The sequence below is a fragment of the Lepidochelys olivacea genome (genome assembly GCF_965140295.1).
Source record: "Lepidochelys olivacea isolate rLepOli2 genome assembly, chromosome: 1".
NCBI classification, from domain to species: domain Eukaryota; kingdom Metazoa; phylum Chordata; order Testudines; family Cheloniidae; genus Lepidochelys; species Lepidochelys olivacea.
Genome location: NC_140411.1, coordinates 12,997,553 through 13,012,831, shown reverse-complemented (window position 1 = coordinate 13,012,831; position 15,279 = coordinate 12,997,553). Strand labels below are relative to the sequence as shown.

At 40.3% G+C, this 15,279-nt stretch overlaps 1 protein-coding gene across 4 annotated transcripts in view; it reads right to left on the bottom strand.

Moving 5' to 3' along the window:
- The window catches only part of C2CD3 (C2 domain containing 3 centriole elongation regulator), a 92,064-nt gene that overhangs the window by 28,036 nt on the left and 48,749 nt on the right, over nucleotides 1–15,279 (bottom strand). For 2 of the 4 annotated variants that reach the window (XM_084620153.1, XM_084620154.1), the window contains 6 exons: nucleotides 10,757–10,895; nucleotides 9,044–9,108; nucleotides 4,708–4,913; nucleotides 3,830–3,960; nucleotides 2,592–2,756; nucleotides 1,767–1,984 (listed from right to left, as the gene is read on the bottom strand). In XM_084620153.1, the coding sequence (XP_084476279.1) occupies nucleotides 1,767–1,984; nucleotides 2,592–2,756; nucleotides 3,830–3,960; nucleotides 4,708–4,913; nucleotides 9,044–9,108; nucleotides 10,757–10,895 (924 nt within the window). Of the gene's footprint in view, nucleotides 1–1,766; nucleotides 1,985–2,591; nucleotides 2,757–3,829; nucleotides 3,961–4,707; nucleotides 4,914–8,648; nucleotides 8,715–9,043; nucleotides 9,109–10,756; nucleotides 10,896–15,279 lie in introns of all 4 variants that reach the window. The other 2 variants (XM_084620152.1, XM_084620155.1) reach the window with 2 other exon arrangements.

Sequence of the window (15,279 nt, the reverse complement as noted above, 5' to 3'; positions counted from 1 at the left end):
AGGGGAAGGAATTTGTTTAGGGTAGTGTAAGGCAGAATAATGAAAAGCATTGTGATGAAATTGAGGAAGAGAAAAGTTGACTATGAGGAAAAGTTTCTACACTTTTTTACTCACTGACTTTGAGGCCTTTTAGTGGAACAGTCCCCCAAGAGAAACTGAACAGCCTCCATTGCTGGGACATTTAAAACCAGTCTGGACAAAAACCACCAGCAACAAGGGAACAATCCTACATTGGACAGAAACAGGAGATGGGAACTAGATACTTTTTCTATCAGTAGCTTCGACAATCCTATGGAACAGGGCTAGAGGACATAGCTCTCACTGACACTCTTTAGTTTTGCATATCTGATGGTAATCTGCATGCTTCTATCTATTTCTATATTAAAAATCATATGAGAACCCACTTACATGATTGTCAAATATTTATACTAACTGAAAGGCACTAGAGAACACTGATTTGTTACAGTGCAATAGTTGCAAAATATATATATTTCAATATTAAAAATGAAGAGTTGCATGTGTCCTCTATATAAGGTAGGAAGCAGGGGAAAGGAAAGGTTGATTGGCCTAGGAGTCTAAATATAAATAGCCTCCTGTGATACAGCCATGTCTTGGCCATTTACGATTTATTTTAATAATAAGGAAATCTATTTTTAGTTTCTAGTTTCCAGTCAGATGTACCTTATTTCATCAAAATCCTTCAGGAATTAGGCCATTGGCATTTAGCTGAACTCACCATCAAGGTAAATGTCAAATTAGTGCTCTTGGAGACAAACAACAGGTTTAAAATAAGATGTAAAGAGGATGCAATAAGTGGCGGGGGTGGCGGCACTGGGAAAAAGGGTAAGAAGAGAGTTTCAGATAGATATGTGGAGGAGAGGGGGCAAGAGAAGCAAAGAAAATAGTACACTGAGGTGAGCAGGACAAAGATGGCAAAGTCTAGAGAACAGGAATAAGTGGCATCAGAATCAAGATGCTAATACTGTATACCAGAAGGAATGGCCCTGTACCATGGGAGATGGTGGCACAGTACGAATCCTAGAGGGCAGACAGAGGTAGATACTGCAGACAGCCTGCTTCATACTGATGACAGTCTCTCTTCTATCCACTACTTTATTATAAAAAGGCACAACAGACACTTGGGATTCCCAGCCAACTTGCTAATCACAATGTACTGGAGCTGGATCAGAATGGTCACAGACGACTAGTCTAATATGAAATTAACTGCAAACAGGCTAGTGCCAAGGAAGGGCAGTAAGTCGATAGGTGGTTTAAGGGGCAGGGTGGAATGAGGAGATGGAGACTTTAAAATCACCATGGGAAGCAAAGATATTTCACTTGATTCACTACTGCTACATATCCGCTTCTGTAGATAAATGTGGCACAAAATTTGTCAGTACTACTAGTGAAGAACAGATGCACGTGAAATTATGTAGGGAAATTTAGGTAGGCTAGCATATAATTAACAGGACAGAAACCAATCACTAACTACTATTTAATCTCATCTTCCTAATGTTATATTTAAATATACGTTACTTAATGGGCGTGTCAGGTAAGATTCCAACACTACCACTACAGAACTGGAGCAATCGCCTCTGGGACCAGCACAAATTAGTTGTCTGTTAGAGGTTGGTCTTCTTAAAATTAAAGATTGGGAAAAACTGTGTCAGGAGTTTTGGGGCTACTTTAAAGAGGGGATTTAAAACAAGGGATTACCTAGTGCCCGTGGCTCTTTGTAAAGTATTCCAAACAAGGTAACTTCTTACCATTGATCAGAGTGCTGACTTGAGAGATCAAGTGACTAGATTTTTCCAGAAGATGGTGTCCATCAGGATCTACCATTCTGGTCCCAAACTCTTGGCAATCCCCATCCTGCTGTTCCAGATTTCTCTTTAATGTGCTGCCATAGACATTGTCGGGGAACGAGCTGGTTAATTTCTGACTGAAGTATCTCTGAATCTCATCCAGCTCAGTCAAGTTGCTTCTGTAAGCCATGTAAGAGAACATAAAGATTCATAATATATAAATACCTGACTAATTAACCTTGGTTTTCCTAAGGTTTAGAACTAGGCTAAAAAACTATTATCCTGCCAAAAATTTAATCCATGAAATCCCAGCTTAGAAATGATTCTTTCTGAGCCAAACAGGAAAAAATAAAGGGAACCTCATGTAAATCAGTTAATGCTTTGAATTTTGTGAGAGATCAAAATGCTTACAGGGTTTGTTCATTTTCCTGTCTTAGCTCAGAGAGGTCTTTTGGTAACATAGAGTAAGTTAAGTTACAGGATGACAGAGATGGGTAGTGCTAAGTATTCAGTCTTAATTTGCAATCACTGCTGCTATCCAGTCCTGGGGCTTCTCACAGCTCTGCCAAAGCGGGACAAATCTAACCTGTAGCCACCCTCATTATTCCAGTCTTGTTTTAATATTGCTGTTAAGTTACACTACTATACCACTAACCCCCAGTTTCATAAGATTACTATATTAATTTTAGTTTATTTGAAAAGAGGATGTAAGAATTGCAAAATTTCAAGATTTACTTTGTGAACCTAAAGCCATATACCACACTGGTAGCCATGGGTTTGCTTTACCTGAGAGCAGTTAGAAGTGAAGTACGTGATGAATGTGACAGGGAATCTAATCTTCCAGCCCTTTGTGCATTCCCTTCCACCTGCTGCAAGGACTCATGAAATCTGCGGACATTTTGCATGTGCTCTTCATGACGAGGTGTCCATGTTTCTGTGGGACTAATTCTGCTAAAAATGGGTATATATTTATATACATGCACCAGCATATCTATGAAAAGATCTGCCAACATCTGTTAAAAATACTCCCTCTGCATCATTAAAGAAACATTAATGGATTAAGCCCAAAGCATGCAAAATTTGGCAAGAATGACATTAGTAATTCACAAAAAGCCTGAGAACTGCACCTAATTTGCATCATGATAGAATAGATTGCAGGCATCCTCCTTTTTAACACAGAAGTGCCCACAGACATAGGTGCCAGCGGTTGTTCAGATGAAGATGGACCACTATATGCTGGTGCTGGTACTCTTTGCAAACTTCAACAGACAGAGCTAATAAAACCTTGCCTGGCAGGCTGCTTCTAGGGTCTATGTAGAAGGATTGCCCTCCACATACTCTAAACAAGCAAGCCATGAATTAATCCTCTTTCTTACATGTCACTCACTGTGAGCTGCAGTTACTGCCAGTAACAGCTATGAACAAAAGGGATGTTCCCATAGCATCTGTTTTTAGCAAGAGTAAGCAGAAATTACTGCAGGGTTTCTATAAAAGCTGGTCTCAGGGATGTGCAATATGGGCATGCCTCTTCATCCCTTATTTGGTGACAACGAAAAGAAGTATGACAAAATACACAGAGATGTCACAGGCACACATCCCTACCCCACTTCCCACTAAGTAGGGCAGAGGAAAACAACAGCCTGTATTGGCAGTGGTACAGGGAGTGAAAGAAGCAGCTGGGTGCCTCTTTGGGGAGAGACCATGATGTTGTGGTAAGGAATCGGTACCAGGACATTAGGAGATTGGCATCTCTTGGGACATTCACTCAAAAGTATATTTCGCAGAAAATTGATTTGACAGTCTTACAATTAAATGCAAGTACCGCACAAAACTGTTTTGGTCCTTTAAATTGGAGGGGCGTGGATCTGGAGCGAGAGGCGTGGCACAGGTCTATTTCACCCTGGTCAGTAGACTTAGTATTTGGGCTGATAGGTGTCAGGTAAAATTTTCAAACTCTGGAAACAATAAATATTTACTTTTACTATTATTTTATTCCAAAGATATTCTTTTATCAGTTTTCTTACCGCTCCTGAGTAGTAAAATCAACATCCTTTGATGAAGTATTAAACAATTGTCCAGAGTGTCTTGTAACATAGCTGGGGAATGCAGTACACAAGGCCCTTGCCTGGAATGAAAAAGGACTGTGTGCAGGAATCTGCAACAGCAAGATTAAGGAGAAATAAAATGTGAGACTTCACTGAGCTAACCAATAGCATAAACTTAACTTTATATACTGCTTTACATTTTCAAAGCACTTTACAAAGACTGACCAACGGGACAAACCAACTTAAAATCTGGATTGTTTTATAGACTTTAGTTAAAAGTGAGACAGGTACTAGCACCAACAAGTCCTGCGGCCATTTTTTATGGTTTTACAATCATACCTTCAGAGTTAAAAAAATGACTCTCTCCCCTGCTGCTGTGTGAAAAGTTCCACACAAACAATAGGAGAAACTGACTAACCGACTATGCAGGGGAAACCGTAAATTGACTACATGCAGAGTGCTATCAAATATACCGGTAAAGAAACTGAAAATAGAGAAAAATTATGTTTTTAATTTATAGTCATCTTATATGTTACATGTAATAATTTCATACAGGTGTGTCTTTTCACTTAAATTTCAAGCTCTGTGGGGCAGGGATTTTCTCTGATATATGCTTGTACAACCCCTACAATAATGGGGCTCTGGCCTCCAGGTAAATTTATTGTAATATAAATAAATTTTTAAAATTGAGAATTCAGGACTTTCCAGCATTTGTAAAGCCATGCTCAATCCACTACACAATGCTGCCAATCTGCTGTATGTACAGTTAACTTTTCACTGTGTGAATCCAGAAAATTCACTGTTGGTTATTAGGAACTAAATCAGACTTGTGGATAGAAAGAAACTGGAGTACATACTGAAGAACCTGGTGCTCTGGTCCGAATCCTTGCCTGTCTTACTTCTTTGAGATGAATTATACTTTCCAGAGGGGAAATAGCTACTTTAATCTGCCCTCTGCATTGTCCACTGAAGTCTGTAATATTGTACCACCCACAGACTAACTGGAAGCCAGAAAGAAGGGGCGAGAGATCCACAGATGCAAATCCTATCACTCGTTCAACATCTGTGGGGAAAGAAGATTGTAAATCATGCAGTTAAAACTAAGGTGTGCAAGCGTAACATTTGCACATTTTAAAACAGTTACACAACCCTGAAACTTTACACAGCTTTACAGAGCAAACTTCAAAAAGCATATAGTAAGTAGAGAACACCTAAAAGGCAAAGGACAAGTTCAGGTAAAAAGGAAGTGGGGACTATGGAGTCTGAGAACAAAGTAGAAATGGCACCTGGAAGAAATGGGTTTTTAGGAGGGATTGAAGGAAGAGACAGGAGAAGAAGAGGAAAAAGGTTTCAAATGTAGGAGAGAATAGGAGTGTTGACATAAAACCAAGATGGTGAAGGAGGAAAAGAAGGAAGCTGTAAAGCAACAATATAGGGATGAATGGAGGGAGAAATGTCAGAGACATATGTGGTAGTAAGATTACATAAAGCCTTAAAGTTGAGGACAAGGAGCCTGAATATGATGTTCTTAAAAACAGAAGGACAAGGAAGGTGTGTGAGGAAGCAATGATGTGACTGGAGTGGTCAGGGAAAGAAGTAGACTTTTGGATAGAACACAAGAATGAGCAAATAAGCAGGGTGGTCATAAAGCAGGTTACAGTAATCAAAAAGAAAGTGACCCAGGCCCAGACAAGTGGTTTTAGTGGTGGGGACAGTGAGGAAAGGGCAGACTATGGTGATGAGGAGTAATGGGACCTAGTAAGAAATCAGTTATAAAGGGGGAGGAGAAGAGAGATGCCAAGATTAAATCAAAGCTGTGGAGCTGGTGACAGTGATAGAGAAGGCAGGCAAAAATCAGGGATTCAGTTCTGGAGAGATTGAGTTTGGGTTGAAGGGGGCACATCCAAGAGGAATAGTCAGAGAAGCATCTGAAGACTATAATAATTCTCTCCTTCTGTCTAGTTTAACATCACGTTAATTATTCTATTAAATATTTCCCTTGTTCAAAATAGCAGCAGTGTTAAAGAAATTAAAACAGATATGGTGAAGGACTCAATGCACTAAGGATTAAGTAATAAATGCTATCGCACTCACAAACCCTTTCCCTGCCTGGCAGAAAGTCTAGGTGAGGCTCAAGGGTCTTGCAGATTTAGTCCAAAAGAAAGTCCAGCTTTCCTACTCCATCCCAGGTTTCACTCTGTGGTGGGCTAACAGTGTCACACAGCATGCCACAGTTCCAAAACACCTATAAATGATTTGTTTACATAGAAGTGTATTAAGGCTGCAAGTAACATAGATGGTTAGTGATATGAGAGTTGTAGGCTGTCAAGGTTCCTCCCCCACTCTGAACTTTAGGGTACAGATGTGGGGACCTGCATGAAAACCTCCTAAGCTGACTTTTACCAGCTTAGGTTAAAACTTCCCCAAGGTACAAATTAATTTTACCCTTTGCCCTTGGAATTTCCACTGCCACCACCAAACTTTAACTTGGTTTACTGGGAAACGTAGTTTGGACAGGTCTTTCCCCCCAAAATCCTCCCAACCCTTGCACCCCACTTCCTGGGAAAGGTTTGGTAAAAATCCTCACCAATTTGCATAGGTGACCACAGACCCAAACCCTTGGATCTTAGAACAATGAAAAAGCATTCAGTTTTCTTACAAGAAGACTTTTAATAGAAGTAAAGGAATCACCTCTGTAAAATCAGGATGGTATATATCTTACAGGGTAATTAGATTCAAAACATAGAGAATCCCTCTAGGCAAAACCTTAAGTTACAAAAAAGACACACAGACAGGGATAGTCATTCTATTCAGCACAGTTCTTTTCTCAGCCATTTAAAGAAATCATAATCTAACACATACCTAGCTAGATTACTTACTAAAAGTTCTAAGACTCCATTCCTGTTCTGTCCCTGGCAAAAGCAGCATACAGACAGACACAGACCCTTTGTTTCTCTCCCTCCTCCCAGCTTTTGAAAGTATCTTGTCTCCTCATCGGTCATTTTGGTCAGGTGCCAGCGAGGTTACCTTTAGCTTCTTAACCCTTTACAGGTGAGAGGAGCTTTCCTCTGGCCAGGAGGGATTTCAAAGGGGTTTACCCTTCCCTTTATATTTATGACATAGGCCTGTGCTTTTCTACTTCACTTCAGGTAGGAACAGTTGGAATGATGCTGTGGGACACTTCAGCAGGCCACCAAGGAATCAGAAGCCAAAAACATAAGGAAATGAGCAGTGGTGCAGGCATAGGTTTGAAATACCAAATAACTATACACATTAACTTGAGCCCCATTGAAATTATTTTTAAAACAGACGTACCAGAAGCCATTCAAGATGTCTAATCATTAGTTAGAGACATGTTTAGACTTGAAAAATCCCAAATGCATTTTAAAACCAGTTCTTCCCTCTTTTCCTTAGCTGCCAAAACTCACTGTTGCTCTTGCAGTTGTTGATATTACCAGCACTTAGATCAGTGTAAGAATTTAAAGTAACTTGAAGGCCCGAACTCACGCTTTGGCAGGTACAATGCCTTCACTTCACCTCTGTTATTACATGAAGGGTTATACACTTATGAACTGAGACACCAGAAAGGCTAGTGATACAAGAGACATGGATAGCTTGAACAGATGGAGGGAAAAGTAAACACATTTCGAAAAAAACAGGGGAGTAAAGGAAAATGAGAGAGTTGGGGAAAAAAAACTTAAGACCAATCTGTGTAGCTCCATGACCTCCCTCTAGGATTTCTTTTGTTTCTATTTACCAACTCATATTCCCTTTTCAAAAAGCTTTTAAAATGCCTGTGTGTGATTATTGTTACACTGTTATGTTGATTGCAATAACTTGTCTGTTCTCTCCTGCACGTCAGCAGGTAGAGAGACAAACAATCCTACCAGCAAACACAAAAGAGAACATTGTTTGGGTTACTCCAGCAGTTCAAGTTATTTATTTATTTTTTTTTTTGAAAAAAACTTTTAGCAGAAATTGTGTCAATGGCTAATGGAGATTTTTTTTTAACAATAAGACAAAAGTCTATCAGACTTATACACTTATTGTAGACTCAAAATAAAAGTTTCTCTGGCAAAAATCAGCCAGCTAAAATTTAATACATTTTTAAAAATTAGTACTTTAAATCAGCACTGGAGAGAAAAATAATAAAATACAGCTATCTCCCCAACATCACAGCATATTTTGTTAACTTAAATTTGTTTTGTAGCAATTAAACATTGGAGGATCTAGTTTAACAATGACATGAGCAAACAGTAATATGGCGAATGAGTACCTTTACCATTGTAACAACAAACAGGAAGTGTGAATAGGTACGTTGCTAGGCATAAGGCCTACGGCCAAATGCTTCCAACTGTCCCAATAAATGTGAATATTGGCTATAACGTCATTTTTTAAAGTATGTTCATGCTGCTATAAAAGTATTTGGTTACATTTTGGTAATAATGGGCAAAGGACTCCAGCCCTGAGTAGCTGTGGCAGAGGATCAAAGTAGTTTACCTTCTGACAGAGCTGAAATCTTTATCTGTAAATCAGATTCTATTTTAAATAATGTCTGTAAGAAGTAAACCAGGGGAATCACAGAAACATCTCCTGTTAGAATTGCTTAGACTTGTAAGGATTTGTGGGCTGCTGGGTTAAAGGCTCTCAGGCTGATGAGATGAGCCTGGCACATATGGGAGCTGTAAGAACCTGGCCCTACATGCTTTCCAAAGGATTAGGGGAAGGCCCACGAAAAAGCCAAAAATGAGGCTCTGGAGAGAAACGGGACTGAGGCCATAAATTAGAAGGATGATACCTGCCTCTGCTGATAGCAGGAGACACTGGAGTTTGTAAGCCATTGCAGAACACTCTTCAGCTAACTCTGGAAGGAACAAATAGAAGGAAAAAGAGAAATAATAATCCATCTCCCCGCCCCAGGAAAATCTGACTTCTAAAATCCTGTCAATTTAAACTTGGTGAGAAGCAAGGTTTTAAACCTAAACTTAACTAAAACTAGCTAAAAGCGTCTCACAGTTGGAGGGACTTTGGAAAGACAGGAAATGAAGGGGACTGCTTAGCTAGTATAGCCCTCTCCTAGGGACAGGCCACTAATGTCGTTGAAATTCCTATCTCCATCTGTTGGAAGGAGCCAAATTACCCACTGTATACACTGAACCAGGGGCTTCTCTGCATTGCATCATGGTGGTTTACCTGCTTTATGCCATACTTTGAACACCAAGGTTTGTTGTGGATCCAACAGAAGTTCTTTGGATAGCCTATTAAGAATAAAATCATCATAATCTGTTATGCAGAACAATAATATTTGTCAGAAGCTAGCAAGGCAAAGTGTCTCTGGAATTTCAATAACATTTTGTCTACCTTATGAAAAGTATTATCTGAGTAATGGGGAAAAACAACAGTGTAGGTCCTTAAAAGTGCAATGTACATAATTACCACTACATAGGTTTGTTTTCTGCTTTTTTTTTTTTCTTTCTTATTCTAAAATATTTTTAAATTAGGGTAGTGAAAACAGCAGGGAAAAAGGGAGAGAGAGATAACAGTGAAAATACTATCAAGCACTATAGTAACAAACTTTTAATAAAGATTAAGATGGCCACCTGAAACACTGTAACCTAATTTCTGAAAAAACACCTCTCCAAAATAGTGATGAGACAAAATCCTTTACTTCCCCCAAAGCATTTTCAAGTCACTTGGCATATTTCTAGTATTCAAGATTGGCTCTGAGCACAAACAACCTTAGAGAAAAAAACTTGTAACTGCAGCTATCAGTGTCTGAATGATTGGTCTCTGCATTATAAGAACAACTGTCTAGCCAGCAAACCTGTCTCTGTGCAGTTACTGGTATAATTTCCAAGCAGTCTATGACTGACAAGTTAGTGCCGAACATGCTAAATACAGTTTATTTATTGAGAGACAATGTGGGAGAGATAACGTCTTTTATTGGACCAACTTCTGTTGGAGAGAGAGATGAGTTTATCCAGAGAGCTCTGTGTAAGCACCAAAGCTTGTCTCTCACACTAACAGAAGTTGGTCCAATACAAGAAATTACCTCACCCACCTTCTCTCTCTAATATTTTGGGACCAACTCAGTTACAACACCACTGTATACAACAATGGAAGATATTTTATTTACTGATTCACAGTGGTTGGTCCCTTTCAGTTTAGAAAATCCTAATGGCAACTGCTTTAGATTTAATTCAAACACCTGACTGCAAAACTTTGCAGAAACCATGAGATCCCCACCACAGACATACTAGTGTAAGTTATTTATTAATTGTTTTGTGGACCAAGAACCCCAGCCATGGACCAGGACCCCATTGTTCTGGACACCATACAAACTTAATAAAAAGACATCAAAGTGCAAAGAACTTCGCTAACATTAATGAATTAATCCTCACGACAGCCCTGTGAGGTAGAAAATGTTATCAGCTCCATTTTACAAGTGAGGAAACTGAAGCACAGAGATGTTAAATGTCTTGCCTAATATCACCTGAGAAGTCTATGGTACAGCCAGAAATACAGCACAGGTCTGACTCCTGGTCCTGTGTTTTAGCCCAGACCATACCTTCCCTCGTACAACTCAATCCAGACATTATAGGCACTAGAGCTACTGCAAGATATGCAAACACGGATTTTCAGCTGTGACAAGCTTAGCAAGGCTCCTACTGCTTTGGCCGGAGAAAGCCTCTCTCTGTTTACTTGGTTAAAGCTGCTGCTTCTAGACCACAAGGGGACTTGCATAAAACTGTGAGTGGTGATAAAATAACACGTAGGAATCATAACAGAACAGGTCCAGTTACTGGAGGACCACTTTGCTAAGTGCATCTATTCATTCAATGTCTGGCCACTGGCTGCCAGACACCATGGCTATGAAAGTGTCTGCCTCTGAAAGGCATTACGTACCTTGTTTGCCGCTGAAAGTCCCAAACTGGTGACTCAGCGTTTTCTATTATTGCAGTGGCTATTGGAGCATCTGCATCAGCAACCGCAAACGTCACATAGCTACTGGGTGCTGTCACTCCACGGTCAGTGAGAGGACTCCCTAAAATATAATGAATTGTGGTTAGAATAAGGCAGATGATTAATTATTTCATAAAAAAATTAAGTATTGTGTTACAACAGAACAAACCTATTAGCTACAGATAATAATGGTTTCACCTTGTGACAAAGATAAAACCTGTGCATCATGGCAAAGGCCAGCTCAGCCTGACAGCTGGTGGTTTCCTTAGGGTAGCAGAGCGAGCCCAGGAAGCTGCTGACATTCACTAGCTCCAGTCAGGATATGAGTGGAGTGCAAAATACTAGCGTGTACCTTTACTATGAAAGTGACTCTAAAAATGACATTGGGGTTCTGTGATTGTTGATTACATATAAAAATTTGCCCAGTTAAGGGTGTTTGTTTGTTTTTTTTAAATAAATATTATCTGCCTTGCAAACGTATTTCAGGATCCAAAAGTCAAACTGGGTTATTTCTGGCTCATCTCACCAGTAACCAGTGTTAAAAATTCCTCCTGACAAATTTTGCTTTCAGTTACACCTGAGCAACACCATTCTCATCAATAGGGTTTTGTAGGTATAATAGGGGCAGAACTGGTCACATAGTTAGAAATTAGACAGCAATTTTGTGGATAATGCACAACCCAAAATAGAACCTAACTCACTCTCCCAGATCTGGAATAGGTCCAGAGAAAGGCTGCCAGGATGATCAGAGAATGGAGAACCTACTGTACGAGAGGAGACTTAAGGAGCTTGTCTGTTTCGCCTGACTAAATGAAGGCTGAGAGGAGATATGATTGCTTTCTATAAATACATCAGAGGGATAAATACCAGAGAGGGAGAGGAGTTATTTAAATTAAGTTAAGGGCCAATGTTGGCAGAAGAACAAATGTATAAACTGTCCATCGATAAGTTTAGGCTTGAAATTAGACAAAGTTTTCTACCCATTAGAGGAGTGAAGATTGGAACAGCCTTCCAAGGGAGTAGTGGGGGCAAAAAACCTAACTTGTTTTAAGACTGAGCTGGGTAAGTTTATGGAGAAGATGGCACAATGAGATTGACTACAACTGCATATGGCCCATTCATGACTGCTGTTTGCAAACATCTCCAATTGACTGAGGGGGAGGGCTGTGACTACAGAGAACTCTTTCCCGGGTGTCTGGCTGGTGGGTCTTGCACATGCTCAGGGTGTAGTTGATCACCATATTTGGGTTCAGGAAGAAATTTTCCCCCAGGTCAGACTGGCAGAGACCCTGGCGGTTTTTTCGCCTTCCTCTGCAGCATGTGGCATGGGTCACTTGCTGGTTTGAACTAGAGTAAATGGTGGATTCTCTGTAACTTGAAGTCTTTAAATCAAGATCTGAGGACTTCAGTAACTCAGCCAGAAGTTGTGGGGGCCTATTGCAGGAGTAGGTGGGCGAGGTTCTGTGGCCTGCAGTGTATCGGGAGGTCAGACTAGATGATCATGATGGTCTCTTCTGGCCTTGAAGTCTATGAGATTTGTGTTGGCTCTGCAGGGCCCTCATACTGATCGGTGACTGAATACGTTCCTGTACCAAGCACAGCTATTTAGAATGATTACAACACAGGAACCCATCTCCTGTCAGGCTTGAAATAAGGAAATGTGCACCAACTTACAGACAAATGCAAGGTGCCAAAGATGTCCAAGGGTTAGTAAGTTTTTTTATGTAATGTCTCACAAACATTACATAACAGGGATTTAGGCTCAGAACATCCCTGTAAGGTATTAACCCCACGTATAGATAAAGAATTGAGGCAGAGAGAGAAATAAGCTCTGTCTATACTACACTCGCCCCCCAAAATAAACCTTCCCCCCACTTCTACCACCAGTCAGCTCCCATGGCAGCAATACGTGGGACTTCTTGACCTACTAAGGTGCTGGCAGCCTCTGGGGTTTTTGCCATAGTGTCATCTAGACATTCTCTGAGCAGGGATGAATATGGTGGTTAGAGCACTGGTGGCCACTGGCACCTCACCTGCACTTGTTCTCCCCCAGGTCCTATCACTGGCAGCACCAGTGGGAAATTTTAGGGGGAAAAAAAGTAATGCATAAAAGGCTTAAGTCACTGGCTCTCAAACCTTTGTATTGGTGACTCCTTTCACACAGCAAGCCTCTGAGCGTGACCCCCTCATAAATTGAAAACACATTTTTTTATATTTAAGACTATTATAAATGCTGGAGGCGAAGCGAGGCTCGGGGGTGGAGGCTGACAGCTCACGACCCTATATGTAATAACCTCATGACCCCTCGGAGTCACGTCCCACAGCTTGAGAACCCCTGAGCTAAGTGATTTGCTCGAGGAAATAGTCCACCCCACAGCAAAGAACAACTGATCTCCTGTGGCCCAGTCCCTTTTCTTAACCACAAGGCTATAGATAATGGACTCTGACTAGCCTTCCCTACAGTGGTTGTAAAATCGGATTCTAAAAGCTTTAGGAAACACTGTTTTTAGTACAAGTGCAGACAGAGGCTTAATAACAAGCTGAGCTACCACAGACGCCATACATTTTGCAACGCAGAGGAGAAAGCTTTGCAAGGCTTTTGTTACAAGCCGATTATTATGACTTGTATAAAAATAGTTCGGGACTGGAAACACAAACACTTCCCCCCAATTTTTTGTTTTCTAAAAACCTGGGAGAAGTCTTGTGAGAAAAAAGATAAAGTAATCAGTTAATTGGCTTGACCTAGTTTGGCTCCCCTGGCAGACAATGTGCATTCACAGTAACACAAGGTCATATCTAGGAATCTGGACACTTTCAAAAACTGGAAGACATGGAATATAAAGTACCTCAGAAAGCATTGGGTGCTATATATTCTGTGGCCATCTGCACTGAATTATATTGGAAAAATGAGGAGCTATGAGTCTGGCCTGATTTGTGCCCTTTGGGAGGGTCCTTCAACAGAGGATTCCCACCCCCCAATTTTCTCTCTGTTTTGCAATTCTTCTTCTTAGGTCGTGTCAACACTAGCAGCTTTGCAGCCATAATTCACTATGCTGTAGTTCTAACAGTGGTAGCAGCTGTAGTAGAAAGAGAATTTTGGTATTTTTACCACTGTGCTGTCTAATTGCCAGCGGAGCTGTTCCGGTGATGAATTACAGCTACGTGATTGTCTGGTAGGTGAGGCTTTAATCAAGGAGGTGGGGTGGACAGGACTCTCTCTGGAACCAGATACCACTCCTCTATCAGCCAGAGAGGTTGCTATTGATCACTTCCTCCAGTATGCTATTGGAGTGCCTCTGTGGGCTGCACTCCATATAAAAAAAATAAGGGTGGTTTAAGCAGCCTGCTGCATTTTACAAAAATTAGATGCAGCACTTGGGCTCCTGGCAAGTTCAGCAGGAAAAATACATTCAACTTTTCTTCCAGTGGACTGAACTGAAACCCTTACTGCAGGATTTCCAGTGAAGGATCAGAAAGAAGGCTCTGTGAGAAGCATCTCATTAGGATCCACTGACTATCATGGTAACAACAAGGTAAGCAGCTACTGCACTATGCCCCTGATTTTATTAAAGTGAAGAAAGTGATTTAAAATCAGGGGCATAGTGCAGTGGCTGCTTACCTTGTTGTTACCATGATAGTCAGTGGATCCTAATGAGATGCTTCTCACACAGCCCTCTTTCTGATCCTTCATTGGAAATCCTGCGGTAAGGGTTTCAGTTCAGTCCACTGGAAGAAAAGTTGAATGTATTTTTCCTGCTGAACTTGCAAGGAGCTATTATTGTTACAAGTGACAGCCAATATTATTGTAACTAAAATGATGTTCGAGAAAAAAAAAACTATTTTTTCCAGTTTACTTTGTGTTTGGTAGCACTTTATGTATAGTCAGTTTAACTGGTTCCCCCATTTTTAATTAAAATGGGAAAATGTGATTGTAAAACCACAAAAATTGGCAGGAGGCTCAGAGACAGGGTTACTACCTGCAGCTAGGTTTAGCTAATTTTTTGAAACTGACTAGCTATTAAGTTGACAATGTTTCATTAAAGTTCCAGAAAAAAATGTCATCCTTAATGTACTAGACAGTAACATTCATTCTACCCTTGTTATCTATAGTATCACAATGAACTTTTCCTTATTAAGATAAATATTGTTGCTGAAACAGGCATAAAATAGTTTCTCCAACTCTTTTCCATTTGCGAGCATCTCTCTCGGTATTCACAAACAATTCCATCTTAAAACTCACACAAAAGAAACATTGTTTATTGTGTTCCAAAATCCTTTTAGTAGCAAATAGTATTGCATCAAGTTCCTGAACACAGACTACGACCTTCAGAAGATTATAGAATCATTGTTCATTCAAAAAAACAAGTTGGACTCCGAGCGTACCAGCAGCACTTGTGCTTAAAGCACGGTTGGTCAATCATCATTTTATTCTTGCTTTTGCAATACCTCATGCCAGTAAACTCTGG